Source organism: Xyrauchen texanus, chromosome 43, assembly GCF_025860055.1.
Source record: "Xyrauchen texanus isolate HMW12.3.18 chromosome 43, RBS_HiC_50CHRs, whole genome shotgun sequence".
Taxonomy (NCBI): domain Eukaryota; kingdom Metazoa; phylum Chordata; class Actinopteri; order Cypriniformes; family Catostomidae; genus Xyrauchen; species Xyrauchen texanus.
In genome coordinates, this window is record NC_068318.1 from 25,831,329 (window position 1) to 25,853,253 (window position 21,925).

Genomic DNA, 21,925 nt, shown 5'->3' on the forward strand with positions numbered 1-21,925 from the left:
AGGTCGAAGGAGATCATCAACCTGAAAAAACTTACATTAGAAACAGGCCAAGCGCTTTGTCTCTTTTGTGGATGGGTGAGGAATGATATATTTTTGACAACAAAGTTTGGGCGGCTTGTTCGCTCTACGACACACAAGGGCCCAATCTGTCAAGGGAAGCAGAGAGATGGTTTTGTTTAACGATTTGATGAGTGGTAGGAAACAAGTGTCAATTCCGTGACATCTGCTTCAGAGCTGTAACTACGCCATAGAAGCGAAACTATACTTCTCTCCATTACACACAAGCTTACACACCTGATTCACGGCCCATATGTGTCCAGAACTGAACTAATGCTGCAGATTTTAGTGCTTTACCTTTCTCTAGTGAGATCGTAGACTTTTTGGGGTTGCACGGTCACGGCTGTCCTCCTGCCCATAAAATCATCCCTCATTATGCTGTAGGGTGAAGCTTGCAGTTGGTTGGTGATGTTTGAGGGGTTTTGTGATATACAGGGATCTGTCTGGAGATTTGTACTCCTGTCTTCATCGTTAAGTTTAATGGTGTATGAAAGGGCTAAAAAAAGATTGAGCCCTTCAATCTGCCAGGCGAAATTACTTTTCGTCCCCTAATCAAATGGCAGAAGACTCACATAATGAAGATCCAGTGCACCAAATAGTTTTATTCTGGGCAAAACCATGCAAGTATGAAGCTCGATTTTAGTTTGGATTCACGGGCACCGTGCTACAAATATGCATAATATTCCTTGTAGGGCTGGACGATGTCTTAATAAAAATATATCTCAATATTGTTTAGCCTATTGATGATATTCTCAATCTAATCTATATCTCAATAATTATGTATTTGCTCTAAAATGTTTTGGTTATTTTTAATCAGATGAACCATCATTTCATCCAAACAGCCATTGAGGCCAAGTAGATTCAATATTTTAAAGACATTAAAAAATATATATTTAAAAATATACAAGGGAGAATGAAATTCAATATTTTTCATATATATGCACTTTATAACTATATTTCATTTCAAATGATACATTTTATCTTAATAAAAAGCATAAGTTTAAATATGAATTATTTAAAATTATTATTCAAATATTTTTTACTAATACATTTTTGTGAATGAACAAGGTGTGCAAAGTTACTTCACTGACTTATTTTTGAAACCCCAGTTGAACATCGCATAATACAAAATTATTACTGTGGGACACGTCAGGTGTTATTATTATAATATAATTCTGAATTATTATTATTCTGATTTAGATTTGCGTTATACAAAAGTAATTTAATTACTTCACCTCCAACTTGGGCTTTTATTTTGACAGCAAATGTTCTTTCGTATTCACTTCAACTTCACAAGGTGCTTTTATATAAAAGGCTCTTTTTAGAAAAGGCTAATTGTATTTGACCATTTACAATGTTCCGCATTTCCTGAAACGCTGTTCCACATCTCCTCCTCTGTTATATGATGCCGCGTTTGTACAGTAGAATTATATAATATCTTGTAGCAGTTACTAATGTTTGGAATTGCACAAATGCTTGAACCTGCATTACTGTGTTTTCACAATGCACGTGAAGTGATCTGAGAGCGCTGCCATGCACGTGCACGCAGATTTATTCTGAATCACACACAGACCATCTTTATCAGTCTTTAAATCACAGCCTTTTGTGGATTAATAATCACATATGACCAACTCGCCATTTTGATGTTATTTTGATTAAATGTGCAGCCCTGAAGGATTGTGAAATTAGTCTACTGATGTGCTCTTTGTGAAACTTAATGGACAAATTAAAGCACATTAAAATCATCACGATATTGGAAATTTTACATCGTCAGCAAAATTATCTTGATTATATCATTAATATTCTATATATCGCCCAGACCTAATTCCTTGCAGGCCACAAACATGCCAAAACACATGGTCACTCATGCACATGTTGTTTTAGATGCCACCTACTGTGTCGACAGCTACCTTAATTCCATTTTTGATATGTCATGAAAAGGTTTCTGTAAAACTACAAAAGAGGAGCACTTTTTCAGATGAACAGTAAAAACAGGTCACACACTGCACAGATGAAGAGAGCTGTTTGATTTTTTTTCCCCATTGTTTTTATTTTCATTGTCAAAGTGAGCAATGAGAGAAAGATGATAGAACAAATTTTGTCATTTCAAAGCTCCTTGTTGCTTGATAGGAATCAAACACTGTGTTTGAACTCATATGAGATGTTTTTAGGTACTGATTTTAGGACGTATGGTTAATTTTAGTACCTTTTCCTAAAGTGCTCGAGCCCAGTCTGACCAAAGAACAAGCTTTCTTTCCAACTCCCTCACTGCTCTGCAATCTGCTGTTTATTACGGAAGGACAGATGAACAGCATAAATGAAAGAAGAATAGAAAAGTTTACAGACTATCCCATTGAAAAATATAGAAAATATGTAATATAAAACATTGAAAAATATTCACATTCACCTGGGAGTTCACAAACAAAAAGAAACCGGTCTTAGAAAGCATAAATTTGTCATATGCAGCGGTTGATGTTCCCCAGGCCTCATGTTGGATATTAAATGTCATCATTCTTCCTCCTGTCCATGACCCTCTTCCTCTCTCATCACAGAGTAAAACAATTCAGCCTCTTTGAACCCTTCTGGGTCCCTCCGGGTCCATGTGTGCAGTTTTACGGTGCTCTGGGGGTTTAGGCAGCAGCAGGGAGAGCACTGTGTCCTTGTGCCCTCTCAGCTGGGTTTTTCTCTCCCATCAGTCCATTCGCTGGAGCAGATTCAAATAACGCCATGAAACTGAATGCTAAATATTGGTGTTATCTCTGTAATGAAAAGCCCATGAAATTGATTTAATGCTGCAGCGCTTCTCTCAAGCAGCCTCTCACGGCGGAAACACCAAACAATGAGCCTCAGAGATCTAATAATTAACCCAACTAATCCTCCAAAATTAATCTCTTGCAAGAACTTTGTTCCTGAACTAACTTTGGAGCAGGGAGAGACCACTGGGGGACAGACGATGCTGTGCAGAGTAAAGGGTGGAGGTGGGGGGAACAAATGACTTGTGACACTTTGGTGAAGGACACTTCTGCTCTGCAAGAGTGAGCAACACGAAAGAGAGGCAAGGACGTGTGACCACTATTAGCATTAGCATACTGATTTGTGTTTTGTGAAGAGATTAATGAGCTGAGGAAAGAAACAGGAAATGACATGCGTAATTTGAACCACAGAGACCACAGAGGTTCGGGATTAACAGTAACCATCCTTCATCTGTACCTGTTTTATTTTTTTCCTTAAGCCTCTTTTCATTGGCTGTTTGATGATACGAAGTAAGAATTTGTTCTAGAATGAGCACTTTTTCACAAACACCTATAACATTAAATAAAGTCAAAATATTTAGATGAGATTTGATTTACTGCTTGATACTTTGTTGTGTCTTGCCTTGTTAGGAAACGGTGTAATAGAGGGACAGTCCCTCTTGAGTAACCAAGGGTTAACTGCCTTGCTCAAGGGTATAATGGTGATCATAGATCACCCCATCTGGGGTTTTAACCTACAAACATTGGGTTACCAAGACACCCCCAGAAATATAGGTTAAAAGGCAGAGTACCAATATGCTGTAGATGGGTCTTTCAAGTCTTTATTGCTCTGATGAGCAGCAGTCAAAGGCAGATATATGCCTTCATTAAGGTGCCAAGATTATAATTAAGTTTGTTATGGAATAATAGAACAGAGATATTCTGGCCTAGTGGATTTCTTTAATTGGCTTCCACAATAATGATGATTATGTTTGATTATATTGTTTGAACACTGTAAAATCACTGCTGTTGTTAAATATGTAGATTCTTCAGTGGCCGTGGTTTACCACGAACATATTGCATGCTGTGAATCACAATGTCATGCAATTGAGTTTGCATTTGTCTTTTGTGTAGTCGTTCAGTATTTAGTTGCATAAAAGTCATTGACTCCCAACTGATGAATTTTCATTTACACACATGAAGCACATTAAGATGAGCAGTATGGAAGAGCTAGTCACTGCTTGCATAAGCTGCTCACTGAAATGAGTCTCACACACACACACACACACACACACACACACACACACACACACACACACACACACACACACATATTACTACCTACCATTATGGACCTTAAAGAGAGCCACATGTCCTTTAATGGTTTTCAGTGTGATAATAGGCACTCCATTACAAGCAATTAATCCACCAATCCACTGCTCTGAGCTCTGCCATAGAGAGTCACTGAGATGCCCCTATCCTCCAGGATGTTTTTACTACCTGGTTCGCTGAAGCCATACTGTATATCCACCATACTAATAATCACACTCATGAATCAGGCTATATCTGATATTAGCCATCAACTCTACTAACTCATGAGAGTGGACAGGCACCATGTGTATTAAAGGGATATTTTACCCTTAATTTTCATCTAAGTCTTAATTTGCTCACCCTCATTGTTCCAAACCTATTTTACATTTTTTCTTGCATAGAACAGAAAAGAAGATTTTAGCCTCAGTCATTTTCATTGTATCTTTTTCCCATTCAATGAAAGTGAGGCTATCATTCATCCAAACAGATGGTTGAACTATTCCTTTAAATCATATGATTTCTATCTCCTATTCAGGCAAACAAGTACATTTTCTTCCTAGTGGAGTGATAGCTTTTACAAATACTGAGAAATCAATGCTGCCTGCCTCACATTTAAAGCGGTATTGTGAAAGACTTTTGTGAAAGTGAGCTCAACTGAACTTTAGTCTGCAGTCATTTTCCTGTGTATGAAAAAAAAAAAGCAAGCCAACGGTCCCTACATGTTCCTGTGCTGCGTGTGATTATGGTGTTGAGAAAGAAAGATAGAGAGTGCTGTAGGCCAGCTATCTCAATAAATATGTCTTGCCAGATGCTCTAAGTGATTTTATATGAGTAATTATTTTTAAGATCTTTAGATTTATATTTAATTATTTGAAAGATGATGTAGCTTGTCCCTTGTGTGTGTTGCTTTAGTCTGAATGGATTTGTTCCCTGCAGCTGTGCTATGGTCATATGGCTGTAAATGTTATTGAGATGAAGAGCTCCAGTAAATCATCCTTTTTCCTCTATCGGCAGGTTTCCCAGCAACAGCGTACGGACCCGTGGCAGCAGCAGCAGTGGCAGCGGCACGAGGTTCAGGTAGGGCAACCCGGGGAAGAGGCGGCTACATGGCGTACCCACAGAACGCAGGGCCAGGTAAAAACTCTTTACCACCTGTGTTCTGAGTGGCCACTGCTCTCCCCAGCCGACCACTTCAAAAACATGCGCACACACTCACCATCTGTCCTTTATAAATGTCTACATTCTTCATAGTGTATGTTCACTCATCATGCTCTTTTAATGGCCAATGCCAATATCTTGAGAGACTCATGAAATGCCGATAAATATGATATCACATAATTGAATATAATAGTAAATGACATGTACGGAAAATTGCTAAAAATTCTATTAACTTTTATTTATCATTACTTGTACTCAATTTCACTCAACTTCACCTTTATTAAAATTTAAAATAAATATTAATGATTTAAATAGATGGTAGATAGCAGCTTCTCCTGGTTTGCTTAGTCATGTAAGGCTGGGCGATATGGCTACAAAAATTATATTTCCCAATTTTTCAGCCTTTTGAATATATTTTAAATGTTAAATGAATGTGATAAAAATCTAGTTAAAAACATTGAAGCCATATATGGCAGTTTTTCACCATTTGAACATTATTTACCAACTTATATTTTTATTAAAATGTTTTTTTGTTTTGTTTTGTTTTTTGCAAAAAGTACAACTTAACTCACTTCTTTGAAGTCAGTTTAATGTTGTTATAATACTGAATTCTTAACGTGGGACCCAGTGAAGATTATTATTATAATATAATACTGTTTGATTATAAGCTCATTATTTGAGGATTAGATTTGTTTTATGCAACATATTTCTGTCATATTTACTTTACCTCCTGTAGCTTTTATTTTGACGGAAAAATGAAAGCGTGGTGTGTATTTGACAGTTTACAATTTTCCTCATTGTAAGTCTGGTGAAACGCTGACATTGCCTCCTTTTCTGTGATAGGCCCACTGTGTGAACTTTTAGATTTGTATAATACATTTTAGAGGTACAGACTTTTGGAACTGTGTGAAGGAGTGAACCTGCAGCACTTTGCTTTCACCATGACACAGCCAGGATAGCCTTCTCTGAGTGTCAGACTGACCGTCACACATCATTCGTGAGCCAGACGTACACAGTTTAGATCCTGACTGATATAATACATGCTTCAGAGGAAGAAATATGAGCGCTCCACAGGATTATGCACTTCACAAGAAGAAATTGCTGGATTTGCGCATGTTTTGTGAGGTTAGTGAAGTAAATCTTTGAAAGAAATTCAGTTTTTTTTTTTAAAACAAAATATCTACATATTTGCAGATAATATATTATATAAGTTGTATTGCTATCATTAGACAAGACAGTTAAAAGTTACAGGAAAGTGTTGAGGAGGAGGAGGAGTGTGTGTGTGTGTGTGTGTGTGTGTTTTGGTGGCTGACATTAACATACACAAGCAGTGCATTGTGTGAATAAACAATGTCATGGCACTAGATACCACTAATTAATGATTAAACATCTAAGTGACTTGACTCTAGTTGGAGTTTTTCCCCCCTACTGTTTTCTGTGGTAAGGAGAGTTTTAGTGATTCAGATGCAGGTCTGTCTCCCTGGAGCTAACAGAGAGACAGGAGACATGGGAGGCGCCCAGCCTTCTGGAAGCTGATCTCCCAGGTGCACAAACCTGCAGCGTGTGTGTCCAACTGATGTGCATTGTCCTTTCCTTCTTTGCTGAGACATCTCCCTCTGGATCTCTCTGTCCTTTTTAGAGCAATGAGCTGGTCTCTCAGAGGTGGAGCCAGGGATATTTCTTGTTTTTCCATGAGGTTGCTGTATGCGGATCAATCCATCCATGATCATTAAGGCAGGAAGGACTCATGTCTTTCTCTTTTGATTTACCTTACCATGTTCAGTCTCTCCTTCATCTGCACATCTTCTATTTTTGTCTGTCTTTATCTACTCTTTCCCTGGTGAATTGGTAGTTGGCGTAAGATGCTAACAGATCAGTGAAAAGGGATGAGTTTGCTCAGTAAATGGAGTGCAGTGGAGGCAGTTTCCTGTACCCTGGTGTATTGTGGGAGTCTGCAAAAGGTTCAACATTGCTGTGCTGTGTTATCTTGAATAAGTAATCCTTTGTCAGGGGTTTTCAATGGCCAGCAGTTGATGCGTTTAACCCCAGTGTCCTACTAAATCTGCTGGTCTTCGAGTTTTTCACACGACACTCAGTACTGAGAAACAAATCAACAAATGGGGTCAGGTACGTTCGTTATAATTAACAAATTGAAGCATGGTAGAGATACAGCATGTTTTCAGTGAGTAACGCTCTTTGGAAACCATCTCTGTTATTCTCCTCTTCCTCCAGTCCCAGTTTTCTGCACAATTTGTTTGGATCTTAGTAAACAGATGAGAGCTATGCTGTTGCGTTCCGCTCTGCTGCGGTGAGCTGCCCCCCGCCAGCCTGGGCATGAATATACTCCTGTTTGGCAAAATACCTCACATTATCTGAGATCATTATCCATTTCATCCCAACAAGCTTTTCAAGCCTTGAAAAGCATGTCTGCGGAAAGGTTTTTTTTTGGCTCATGTTTTAGAGGTAAGATAAAACTGGCTCTTTGGCCCCTATAGGCTCTGGTTTCCCAAGGCCTCCTGCAAAATAAAATAAATAATGCACCTAAGGTTACAGTAGTGAGTCCCCCCCCATCTTATTAGTCACACTGATCAGATCCCCACAGCTGAGCACAATGGGAAAACCACTGTGAATCTAGGGGTTGTTTTCACAGTGATCTTATGTAGAGTAGCGCCATATTTGATTTTTTTTTGACGGGAATGAAAACAGGCTGTTGTGTTTTCATCCACATAAAAAATTTAATATGGTACTACTCTGAAAAAGATTTTAAGAATTTTTGGTGCAGACACGAGTCGTGACATCAGACATTCCCTAGCTGCAGTGGTAAACAGCTGGCACAAATACTTATGATGGTACTCAAACTAATAACACAAATAAATTGCTTTTCAAAAATCCAATGTAAAGAGGCTTTGGACAGTGGGGAAGGAGGGCCTTTTTTCCTCAATTATAAAGAAAACTTTAGAATCTTTGTCAGATCTCAGCTTTTTTTATATTTAAAACATTCTGAGCCTCTTCCTGTTGTGTGCATCTACAGATCATAACAGTCAGTGTCAAAAGCATTGTAACTGAGCTGTCACTAATTCAGACCTACTGCCCTTGATTTCTGGAGATACTTTGGCATTCAACAAGATAAAAGCAAAGAGACCTGAGTATATGCCAGAAAATGCCAAAATAAATCACGTGTTATAATTCATTAGCAAAGCCTTTCTGAGCACCAAAATGACAAGACATTAAATATGTATTATTTATTAAATGTCAGAACTTACTGAAAGAGAGGTCTAGTGACGTTAATTAGCCAGCCGTTCGGCCAATAATGACTGTTTTAAATGGAAAGTGAAAGCTAACACCGGGCATGGGTGTTTTTTTTTTCACCCCTTTTAACTAGACTTAGGCGGAAATGGAGAGGCTAATTACAGCTGCTATAAAATTCAAATCTAATTTGGGGGCCAATATGATTGACTTACTGACATCCATCATGAAGTTGCTTGTTCTGATGGCCACCAGGGATTTCAATGGGAGCAGAGTATTTGTGTGTGTGTGTGTGTGTGTGTGTGTGTGTGTGTGTGTGTGTGTGTGTGTCTGTGTGTGTGTGTGTGTGTGTGTGTGTGTGTGTTCGGTGATGCACTCTAAACCAGCTCAGTCAAGTAAGTGGGAGAGACACTGGCCTGTGTTTTATCATGAATGTGACCAAAAGCTCTTAGACTGTTTGACAAGTGGATTTCCTCTCTGGAGTTAGTGTGTGAGAGAGACAATTTGAGGTCACTTCTATCATCTGGTAAAGTGGAAACGAGGGGAGCCGTTAGTCGTTATCCACTCATTGAGAGCCACCCCACTGATGGCCGCATGCTGGGAGAGAGGGAAAAAAAATTGAGAATGAAAACGAGCAAAACTGTGATAAGTGGAGTCAGAACTTCCACTGTCGCCTCCTCTCTGTCTCTGCTCTTCTAGAGAGAGTTGGTGAGACTGGAAGAGTGAAAGAGGGGTAATTATCGTCAGAAATGAGGCTCGGCGAAAGATTTGCACTGCTGGGCCTGCTGATCTGGTCACCACGGCAACGCCGACCCACTCATTTGTTTTGCAGATGAGTAATTACATCCAATTAGAATACAGAGAGAGAGGAAAAAAAATAACAAATGGAAGAAGGGGTCTTTTGTTTCGCACTGATAGCTGGAATATTAATAATTGGGCTGAAGATATGATCTGCAGTAATACAGTATCTGGGAGAGGAGACGAATTCTTCCAGTTTTCTTCAGTGGTTCACACCTGAGGGCATCACTTATGCACACACACTTTCTTCCACACTGTTCTCCTTACCTAGATGTATCGAGCTAAATGTGGGCCGATGCATGGTTGTTTAAAATGGCATTTGTGTAGTTGCTGTCAGTTATTGCCCCCATTCAGTTATTATTCTGGTATGTCAACTCTGGGACTCTCAGACTCGTTATGCTGTCCATGGGATGGTATGATGTAAAAGTTAGTGCTCAGCGTTGGTAGCTCTTAGGTTTCTCATTCGATCTTCATACAGAGCAAGACATCACCATTCTGCACTTGAGCAAGGCGCTTAATCCCATGTTTCTTCAAGGTTAAATTATTGTTCAATAAAGTTCATGGCAGTGTTTTATGGAATTTTTCTTTTCCTCCATATGTAAAAGTTACCAAAACAAATTACACTTGCCCTGGTCATGTGGCAATAAATAAATATTCAAAATATTTACATGTTCATTTGCATAAAGCTGAGAGCCCATGATGTGCCTGAATATGGTTATAGATGAAGCGCTACAGCAGATGTCCTTACAACTAAAACACAGAGTTTGATTGGTGTTAATTAGCAAGCTGCCTCTTGAATGCATTCTGAACATGTGTTGTTTTAAAAAGATCACAGGAAAGCTATTATTTCTCTAACTTTGATGTCAGAAAAATGTTGCCTGATCCCTCTCTATTTCTCACCTTTGCTCAAGTGAAAGTAAATCATTTGTATTCTCTGAAAAGAAAATGAGCAGAGGAAGATAATCAGGCAACCACATGCTCCCAGATGGCTGCTTCTGCTGTCTTGCCATCCAACTGAAGAGCTCTTTTCAGCCTCATTTTATTCATATCCTTTTACACTGATGGCACTATCATTAGAGGCAATCTACCTGAACAATAAAGGTAATTTCCCCTGCCTTTATTAGATAAGACCTTCCCAATTGAGCACCTTGTGCAGCTGAGGGCTAATTGTCTGTGTCAGCATAAACAAAGGAGCTGTGTACATCCGTTGTGCGTGTGAATGCCAGCTTTGTGTACTGCCTCTCTCAGTATCCTATAATCGACAGAATTAGGCAGATGGAACAGGAAGCCACCATTGTGGTGTCCTGGCAATTTCAGACTTGTGGAATGTGTGTGGCAAGGTTCCGCTAAGACGGCATGGGAGGAGGGAACTTGTGTGTGCACCAACCCGTGCCCTACTAAGCCATTTAACAAATGGAGGAGCCTTTGTAGAGGTCGAGTCTTGTTTGTTGTTAAAGATCTAATTACAGAGTGCAGAAAAGCCAGCGGAAGCTTGTGTAATTAGTGAGGAGCACAAGACCCACTTTGAAATTCAAGAATGACTGAAGATTAGAATGCACATTGAAAAAATGGATTATGAAAAGAAAAGGGTGTCTCTGGCCATTGTTTTGCTAGTATGTTTTTGTTTCTCGCCTGTAAATAGAGGACAGAAAGTTGAGATTGAGTGTGAAAGTCATTTTAGTCTGCAACAACAGGGTGGGTGGGAAGAGATGGAGAGTGAGGAATATTTGCAGATCTGCATTTTGCAGAATTCCCCAGATTTTCTTCAAAATCTGTCTATAAAGTGCTAATTAAAAAGTCAGCAGATTCTCCCTGCCTGGGTTTAGGTGTTAACTGAATTATATGCATGAACCCCTACAATTCCTTCAGTTTAGATAGAGATTAAAATGGAATAATTTGAGCTGCACATTTCATCATTTGATTTGTCAAGTCACATATTACAGTAAGGAGGCAGTATTGGAGTCGTGCCATTCCTCAAGTGCTTGAGCGTCATTTCACAGGCAGGCGTTTTGCCCACAAACCGTGAACGGTGAGGGAAGTTTGCAGAGCTGATGACAGAGAAACTACTTACAGCTTCTGATTACTCTTGGCAGCTGTTGAGTGTGTAATCAGCGCTGTGATGTTCAGGTCCCAGACCCCAATGAAAAGCAAGCGTTTGGTGTGGAAATAGAAGATGAAAATTCCATGCAGCGGATCTGGGTATTCTTTTTGATTAGATTGTCTGCTGCTTCTAAACGGGCAAAGAAGAATTTCAATGCCCTTTTTATATCAAACCTGCTAACATAAGCTATAAATTTCAGCATAGTTGGAGCCGTCAAATTACATTCTCTGAGGCGTTCATAATCTACCATCCTGGTGAAAGGGATAGTTTGTGTGTTGATGTCCATCTTCCCTCACCAGTTCTAATGTTTAAGGCCTGTAAACATCAATGATGTTGTGTGTGGGTGAGAAAGCCACTTGAAATGTGACCAGAATGGAACACATTTAATGTCATTCTAAATCACTGTTCTTCAAACTCAGATAAAGTGCTTTCTCAGGACAGATACTGTCTGCTTGTAGATCCATCATTCTGAGAGTTTACTGAGTCTCACCTCACACTACTTTTCTCAGGTTGTTGCTAGAATCATCGAGATACAGTCAGCTTGGTTTAGTGGTCTTCATTTTGGGTAACCACTAAGAACCATTTGCAAGCTTTTCTGTCCAGTTGTTTGTGTTTGTCCGTGTTAGTGTGTACAGTATGTGCGCAACATTCAGCCTCATTATAAATTGTAGTCTCATGTCAAACAAACCACCATATCTCACCACATCAGTCACTTAACCTTGGTATATCATAGTAGCACATCTCCTTCAATGACGACATCCAACCTCTACATATCTCCCAGGGTTCCCCGATTACGACTTTTATTCTGGGCCCGGTGACCAGCGGGGAGCTCCCTGCTCCTTTGCCGACTATGCCACCTTGGGGCCCCATACAGGTCAGATGTTGCAAAGCGAGCACGTCACCTCTACCTGCAACTCACCCTCCCAGCACCACCCAAGCCCGGACCACTTTAAGAGCTCAGGTGTGTATGGTACATTTTGTCCTGTTCTGCTTCTAACACCCGCTGATCACGTCCCATTCATTGTGATGGATTACAAAATTGAATATCCTTCTCAAACATTCTTTTTTTTTTCAATCTCAAAACATAAATGTATGAGTATCCCAGTGTTTGGTCACATTGCATGCTGAATGTCCATCTATCTCCTTTCTTTTTCAATGAGATCACTCATTTCTTCACATCTGATAAATTCAACATATCTAAATTTAAACCTGTTTCAGGAGCGTGCTGTGATAGCATGATAATTTCTAGATTCACTTGTTAACAAAAGTGCTTTTCATGTAGCACAAAATAGAACAGAGCATCCGTTTACTGTTGGCTTGATGCAACAGACACATCCAGTGAAGACAGCATCATTGTTTAGAAAGGGAGTGACCTGCTTTTGTTGCATTTAACTGTGACAATCACATCTGTTGTAGACAGGGTGTTAGGTTTGTTCCAAATGAAGGTGAGTAATAGAATCCCTTAACAAATGACCCTTCTACAAGGCCATTAGTAAAGTACATATAAGATGATAACTCTTAATTTTATTGCCATCTTTCAAGATAAATATTAAAATTTAAGTGGCAGTAACGTATAGTTTTGTGTAGTGTATTCCAAACCTGTACATTTGATAAAGTAATGCCCTGCACTCTTTAAGAGCACTCATTTGAATTACTCTCTCCCTCCAGAGTAAGTAATAATGATAATCACTTTAAAATGGAATTTGCCGAACATTTTGTTAAGTGTAATGTGAAGTTGACTGTCATTGCAGTATTTTCCTCCATTGATGTTAAGATGCTTTTGTGCTAGTAAGTTGAGCCTTTATTTGAGAAATCTGATATAAAACCACCCTCCAGTAGCGGTTTGAATCTGTGAATCCTCTGAAGCACGTCAAGCCTCATTGTCTTGTCGTTTGTCCCTCTAGTCTGCTCTCTTGCTGCCTGCTGAAAGAGCAAGTGAAGTCATGCATTGTGTCACCCATCTGCGGTACGGTTCTAATCACTGTGGCGACAAGACTCGAGCCAGACCAAGTGGCGTGGATCTTTGAGATTTGGCTCATTCTGTCCTTCTTCTTTTGCCTCATTTCATTTGGCAGCCAACAAGAAAATGTCTATAGTCCTCCCGATATACACCAGATCATGTATATCCAGGTTTGGACCCTAGCCCAACCTGTGCTGATTCTAATGCAGAGAGCTCTGAACAAAGGGTATCTGCTCATGTACACACACCAAACCAGAAACTCTGAAAAATTATGAGTAATTTAATGAGAAACTTTTCTTAATCTTTTGAAATCAAACAATAAAAATGTTATGTTATGACCCCTTTTAGATCACTAAATGGACATCCTTTCTTTGGCTGTAGTAAGCAGTTTTCTGCAATAGTCTCACGTTTATCAGTCTGTGAGTTTATAAGATCAAGCATTGATTTGCTGCAGGTTTTAATGATATTGGCTTTCCCTTTTCCCAATGGCAGTCTTTTCTCTGATGGTTCCTGTTAGATTTTGACAACTTTCACCAAGCGAACAAAAAACACCCCTTAGTTTTATCTTTTGTGTTGAAAGCAGAAACTCATCTACCCCAGTCCTGCAATATATGACCGTAATATTGCTTTTAGTGTAGGTTTAGAGAGTTTAAAGGTAGAGCTCTATTAAATACAGGTGAAACTTGATATGAGGATTTGTCCAAATGTCTTCTGTACGCTTGTTGCTGTGGCTACATAAACACATTGTGGGTCTTTCAGGGGTCAATATTAGCAATGTTGATGTGTAGCTTTGTGTTTGTGTTATGTCTGCATATCTGTCCCTGCTCAGCAAAAACACTGTTATAGCACAGAAGAATGTAGAGGGTGACATTGATTAAAACCCAGTGCTGGAGTGGGACAGATGAGTCACCTGTGTCTTAAAAACATGCTGTGTAATCACAGGCCGGTGAGATTAATTAGCATGGGTGCTGCTAAGCTACCAGTCAAAGCCAATAAATATAAGTCATGTTTAGCTATTAAAGCTAATAGCAGTTACGGTTTAGCCCCAGGGTCTAATTTGGAGCATAAATACTTTTCTTGGCAGAGAGAGGGAGAAAATGGCATTCACCTTAACAGAATCCAACAATTATATGGAATAAGGAGTACAGTAGAAATATAAAACCGCTGTAAAATCTTGGTAAGCTGTAACATCAGTTAAATTAACCTAGTGAAAACAGTAATAAATAGCAGAAATTAGCTAAATTTCAGTCAAAAAAATAAAAATAATAAATTATGTAAACTGCAGCAAGGAGACATCTTATTGAGTGACACTTTAGATGTGTCTCGTTTCGATGGCAGTGCGCTAGGTAGGACGCATCCTTTGAAGGCTGCTGTATACCGAGCGTCCTCCTTTTAAACAAGCCTCTTTTAAACAGGATGGCCTACGTAGGACAAGCGGAAACAGAACGTGGTTGCTATGACAGAAAGCCACTCTTTAACAGCACGAGCACTTTGAATGAGAAGGGAACAAAGTCCATTTGGAAGGGAATGTATGAGGTACATTTTAGGAGATATATAATGATGTAGAGCGAAAAGAAAATAGATTTTACAGGTCTATAATACTTTTTTATTTTAATCATATATTGCTATAATTATACATATTATATACTCCGCTCCTGTCTACTGAGTTACTTCAACTTGGGAATTAACATTACTTGCATTTGAATATCATATTTCGAGCAAATTGGTGTAATTTTATTTAGACAAATTATATTCATTTCCATTGAAGCAAAGAATTGTGGGTTGTGAGTGCCCATGAAGGATACACCTCATACATCCTCCAAATTTCCATGAAAGAAGGTCACATTCGGAGTGTCCTACTCCCTTTTCTGGAACGAGACAGCCTCGATGACGTATGGGGCTGACAAATGTGACCTCTGGAGGACGGTACAGTACTTTATTTTAGGTATGCATGTGAGTAGTATGAACAGATTTCAGACATACTTCATCCGGGGACATGGGCATTGACTCGTGACCCCGAATACTGTATATGACGTAAGAACAACAACCGCAAAAATTATCTGCTTGTGTTGTTAAACAAGCACCATTTAAGCACAAGGAACAATTTTCTTGGTATATGTAGCACTTAGTTGAGAAGAGCCCTCTGACTCACTGTTTACCGGCATTCTTTTAAATGATGGCGCCTCAGCTCCCGAGGGATTGTGGGATCGTTAAGTTTCCAGTCAATCCGCATTTCAGAATCACGCATGAAATAGTAGGTCATCTGGATACATCTTGCTTACTGCTTCACGAACACTGTGGATTCTGACATACTACTCCGTTTGCATACTGTTTTTGTCATACTATATCATAGAGAAGTGTGGATATTCGGATATTCAGCGCTGGTTTATCAGATTTTGCTGTGTGTGAATCAGAGAAAGTATATTTTAACTTGTGTGGCCTATTTCACAACATAGGCCTGTTTTGACTGTGAGCTCTCAAGCGGTTCTGATTGCAAAAAATTTATCTGTAAAGTGGTTTGGGTAAAACAAGACATATCTGACACTAGTGTTGTCAAAAATACTGGTACTCTGGTACCAAGTCGGTACTCAAACAAAAAATAAAAAAAGCACGATACCAGAATTTCTGAAGGTACGGGAACCTTCGAACGCTCACAACAAGCACAAGATGATGACAAGCAAAGTAGCTGCTGCTGTAGAGTCTCAACTTAATCTTGTCGAAAAGAAAATGTCCCGATCTAAGTTGGAGAGATTGAAATTGCACCCTGCTGAGAGAGACTCTGCCTCAGGGACACTCATCCCTCGAGCGTGGACGCTTAATGCAGCTAGATTAGAACGCGATGGCTTGCGGCTTATTTAATTATAATATGTCACTGTGCATTTCTTAACGTGAAGAAAATTGGCAATATGCAGCATTATTAATATGAGAGCACTTTGCGCATTAGTTTGGAAATAGTTTTTTATTCATTCTATAGTATTCTTGTTTATTTCGGTTTTTTTTGTACTTGGTAAAAACATGAAAGTTGAAGCAAATCTTATATAAGTGTTCAAAAATACTTGAAGCATACATTGTACAGTTTTGTTATAATTCAAAAATAATATATTTAACTTGGAAGTGTTGCTCAATGGTATATTTTTGTTCTTAGTTCAGCTGTTAATTTGTTAACTTTATTAATAAAAGAGTGTTGTTCAGTAACCTGTTTTTGTGTTTTGCTTTGGTACCGAAAATGGTATCAAGTACCGTGAAATTTCACTGGTATTGGTACCGACTACTGAAATTTTGGTACCGTGACAACACTATCTGACACAGGCTTGAAGTTGTGATGCATGTGATTTCATGACCGATCTGTCTATCCTCTATCTACTGCAGGTTTATACACCTGCAGTTGCTGATGCTCAGTTGTTTGGTGTCTTTCCTTATTATTCCAGCTGTATTCTGTCACTTTGAAGAGATAAAAAGGAAAAACACGAAGGAAGCTAGATCTTTACATGCATTTTCACACTTTTTAAATCTGCACATAGCATGCTCAGCACAGTAGGAGAGTCTGGATACTCCCTGCCCTATCGTTTGCTTCTTTTGCATGCTTGTGTGCATGTTTTATCTATTAGAATATGATTGTTATCTATACACTGCTTATACTTTATACAATGAAGGCCACATGTGTCCATTGACATATATTCTCTCTCTAGTAGAATCTAGACAGTTGCTGTCTCTGCAACCTCAACAATCATGTTAGTAAAGTTGATTTATCAGAAATTTGGTTTCTCCTTTACAGGTGCTAACCCTCCTCGGCCTGGAGGTTTTCCCGGTGCCAACAGTCCTGGACCTGTGGTAGACCTGTACGGCCCCAGCAGTCAGGACTCAGCTGTGGGAAATTACATCAGTGCTGCCAGCCCCCAGCCGGGCTCTGGGTTCAATCATAGTATTGCGGTGAGTATATTTCTCTTATTCCCTTTTTCACTCTTTTTAAGACTTGATGAGTGACCAAAAGATCCAAAGAGTTAAGGAACCGTTTCCTATTTGTTGTGGTTTGTCTGGGGTTTTTTTTGTCCATTGTCAACTTTATTTATATTCAACCTCCAGCTGAGAAGTCTGATTCTGATTGGCTCTTCATCCGATATGACTCACTTTTCTGTAAACATTTGATTGTCAGCACAGCAACCTAAAAATTATGTTCCGAATATGAATATCAGAGGAATTAGTTCCATTCTACACATTCAAAATTACTCTCCCACCGATGAGTCATGAGCCTCGGTTAGACTGACACTTTCCTTGTCACTGACGTTTTGTTTGGGGAATAAAAGCATAACAAATAGTTTAAAAGAAGTGAAAAGCTTCCACGGTTGGTAATTAGCAAATTGTCCAAATCAGATGTCCCTGTAACTAGCAGATGCTCTTGACACCATCTCCAAACAAAAGCCCTGCATTGCACAAAAATTGCTTTAATTGGCTTTTGGCGGGGAGCTCACGGATTCTGTCTGCAGATGTCATGGACATCAGGTTGCTGCTCTGTGTCAGCGCTGATCTTAATTTCACTGAGAAAGCATGTATAATGAGGTGCCCAATTGAAATTAAATTATCGGAGTGTCTATTTACACTAAGTGCAAATAGCCCATCTTGTTGGCAGAGGCTATTTACACTAACTCTGCCCACCACTGCTCAGACCAAACTCAAGACAGCCACGACAGATTTATTTGGGGTCAACTGCTGATCAAATGAAGGCAGGTTTATTTGAATTTGTCGCGATGGGGCAGAGACATTAAACAGTTTAATGGGTTAGGCATTTAGTGGATTAAGAGATTGGATAACTAAGTGACTATTTGCTGTGTTAACTTGACAACGGATGTAATGCCCATACTTCTCGCTAAGCATCACAGGACAGGAAAAAGGTGGATTAAACAAAAATGTTGAATCTTTTTAGAAACCAAGACATTTTTTCTGCGTACAAAATCGATGTAGAATGTTGCTTGGAGTCACTGATCCAGGTTCAACTTTTCTCATCCCATTCTCCTACTTACAGGGAGCTGTAACACGGAGCAGTTTGGCTGCATAAGTGAATTGAGCGAGTATTTCACCTTGTGTATCATGTTGTGGCCAGTGGAAGACTAGTCTTATAATCACTCGGCCTAAACGTGTTTACAGTTTTTTTTTTTTAAATGCAGTGTGTATTAACACATGAATCAATCACGTTTCACTCAACTGAATGTTGACCTCATATTACTCTAAAACACAAAATGCAAATGCATGTTATCGAGTTAGTTGACAGGCGATGTCTGTATCTAAAAGGTGACTGGCTCTTTTCCCTGCAAGTAGGGACATCCTTCTACATCCATTGACTGTTGGGTGCTAGAGCTACTTGGTTGGGTGTTCCAATTTCTCCCATTCATTTAAATAGAAGTGACGTGTCTCTCTCTGCTAAATAGTCTCTGGCCTCACACTCTATAGAACAACAAAGCCAATCATGCCCTATGTCTCCTCCCCCAAGTTTGCACACTTTTACTCCTCATTTCTCACAATACAGGGACAGTAGGTGTAAAAAAGCAACGCATTACTTTCTTTAAAAAGTAACTCTTTATTTAAAAGATATTATGGTCTAAAATAAAAAATATTGTGTTACTTTATTTGTTATTGAAAATAGTAATCTGATTACGTAACATGCGTTTCTTTCGCTGTTAATTATACGATGCATTGAGCATCTCCCCTGCAGAATGTACATTTTTAGGGACAAGAAAACTGAATCCTTGTAAAATTAGAGTAATATCATATTTTTACTGGCAAAATGTCTAATCTGTGATCAGATTTTCTGAAGATATGGCCAGACGTGCAGCCCGCAAATAACATTAGAATGACAGCTGTAGGAACACCCACGAGAGATTTCACAGTACAGAGACTAGCGACATCAAGCGATAAAGTCACTGCATGTGTTTACGGGGCTTAAGAGGTCTTACTGTTTCGGAAGGTCTTAAAAGTTCGGCTAAATATTCTGGTGCCGAACCATATAGTGCTTTATATGTAATGAATAACGTCTTAACATTTTTACTAAACCTGGATCTTGTTTAGAACCCAGAACATTCCTAAACTGTAATAGAGATTGATATGGTGGTAGGTAAGTGAATAAAGGAACAGTTCATCCAAAAATAAAAATATTTGATGATCATCATAGTCATCTTTTACTCACCCTCATGTTGTTCCAAATCTGTATGACTTTTGGAACACAAAAAGAGAAATCTGAAGAATTTTCATGCTGCTTTTTCAAATACAATGCATACAATGACCAGGGGCTCTCAAGCTCCTAAAAGGATTATATAAACAAAAAAAAAGATTCATTAAAAGTAGTCCAACAACTTGAGTTATATTTAAAGTCTATTAAAAGACACTTAATATGATATCTAAGTCGTAGTGTAGCTTTTAACTCTGATTTGCACTTCTGCATAACGATAATTGATGTTGTGTCTCCAGATTTGACATCAAATATGGATTTTGCACGTCTCGTCACCAACCACAATAATAACTGATAACTGAAAGGTTGCAGGTTCAGATCCACAAGAGATGATCCATGGACTCACCACATTGTGCCCTTAACAAGGCCTTGTGGTCTTGAAGACCCCTTCAAGACCACATTGTGCCTTTCCTCAGGTTGCTCCATGGGAATTTGTTACTTTTAAAATGACAAAACATCTGTTAAATGGCAATATTAAACAACTGCTCCAGTTTGTTTTGCATAAAGACACAAAGCTATTCAGTGAACGCAGAAATATTAACATTATAAAGTGAGCAAAAACCTGATATTTTTAACTTTATTACTGCCTCCTGGCATCTAAATAAAACATGTCAGTGCATGAATTCATAACTTTATTCATGACTGACATTAGCATGTTTCTGAGTGAGTGCCTGTGTGATCAAATCTAAATTTAGTTTGATTTATTTCAGCTGGACTGCTAGTGTGTGTGTGTATAGCTCTTGATATCTCAGTGCAGAACATTAACACAGGAAATGACGCAGAACTAAAATGCTCCTCTCCATTTATTTTTCTGACATGTGTCACCAGTTCACCTCCTACTGGAACCCCTTCTCTTTCACTCTCCCCATCTCAAACTTGTCTTTTAGTATCAACACACGTCTAAGATGAAATAAAGTTTTCATACCAACACTACTTAAATGAGGAAACATGGAAGGAAAGCCAATATAAACTTAAGAAAGCCTTTCCTTCCTGTCCTCTGGTGCGAGACTGACTTTGATTTATTCATATGGATTAGACAGATCCGCTCCTGCCATGCACACAATAGGCCGATGACAGGCCAGATAAGCAGCTGCGTTTCCCCGAAAAGCATTTTGACAGTTTGCCGTTTTGCCGTCTAAATTAGTGGTATGGGTTTGCGAGTTCACAAATGCAGTCAGACAATGGGCAGGATTTATGTATTGAAGACTGATCAGCTTTACAGAAGAGGGATCAGGCAAAACCATTTTTTTTTTTCTACTACACTTTCCTTACTTTTGAAGGCCTTCAAGTTGCTCTGGTGTGAATTGTGGCCGTATTGGTTTAATTCCTGGTAGCATGAATGAAAGTGTTCTTTTAAACAGACTTCTAAAGATGTTTTCATGCACATGGTTAATATTTATGAAGTACAGATGTTTGGCCACATTGAGCTCAAAAGCCCAAAGCTTTCATATCCTAAAACAGATTTGACAAATTTACGAACCTCTTGATGACAACTTGAGAGCACAAATCCATTATTGCGACTTATGACTAAACTAGATTCTGCAATGAACTTTTTCCATGCTGGTGAAGGATGGTTAGTGCTGGTCTAACTGTCAACTTGCAATGTCTTTATGGTGAAACTGATTGACCAAGTTTTGCTAATAAAGCAGTCTGCTGAGGACTAGTATATTGCAGACTTTTGACTATCAGCATAAATCTGGTCCATTTTTCAGTTTATTCTGGCCAAGAACCGCCCACTTGAGCCTTATTTATACTTCTGCCTGGCACCACATCATCTCCTTCGCACACAGCTCTCGATGATCAGAGGCATTTGTACTCTGTGTACTGTGTGTACTGTTTGAAGTCTTCTTCAAACTATAGATGCCAGTACAGAGACAATAGCAACTAATCCAGCAATAAACCGCAGTGAAAAAGTGCTTTGCTAAACTTTATATTTACCTAGCCAGGTATAATAATAATAATACTTCATGTTCACAGGTAATATACAAAAAGGGAACATAACAAAACCAGTCAAAAATCATGCACTTAAGTTTACAGTTAAGTTTCTAGTGTTTAATAGTTAGAGCTAGTCAGGATGATGACTTTTACATATAAGATAATTGTCAATTAAAACAATTGTCAATCACAAACTAATAAAAATGCTTTTATTTTACACAGCACAAAATGAACAAGAGCTGTTTAATTATAGATTACTGAAGCTAAACTTGAATGTGTTGATTAGACCTTTTTATTCAGTATGCAAAGGAGGATGGATAAACAGGCTTACTTAACATTCTAAACAAAGACTGAGGAGCTGCAACAGGTAATTTCAGTGAAACATTGTTCTTTTAATACTATATGCA

General features: G+C 38.8%; 1 protein-coding gene across 3 annotated transcripts in view; it reads left to right on the forward strand.

Moving 5' to 3' along the window:
• Positions 1–21,925, forward strand: part of LOC127636126 (RNA-binding protein Musashi homolog 2-like) — a 242,305-nt gene that overhangs the window by 216,261 nt on the left and 4,119 nt on the right. For 2 of the 3 annotated variants that reach the window (XM_052116534.1, XM_052116535.1), the window contains 3 exons: positions 5,115–5,177; positions 12,185–12,364; positions 17,139–17,293. In XM_052116534.1, the coding sequence (XP_051972494.1) occupies positions 5,115–5,177; positions 12,185–12,364; positions 17,139–17,293 (398 nt within the window). The remainder of the gene's footprint in view (positions 1–5,114; positions 5,178–12,184; positions 12,365–17,138; positions 17,294–21,925) is intronic. The other variant, XM_052116536.1, reaches the window with a different exon arrangement.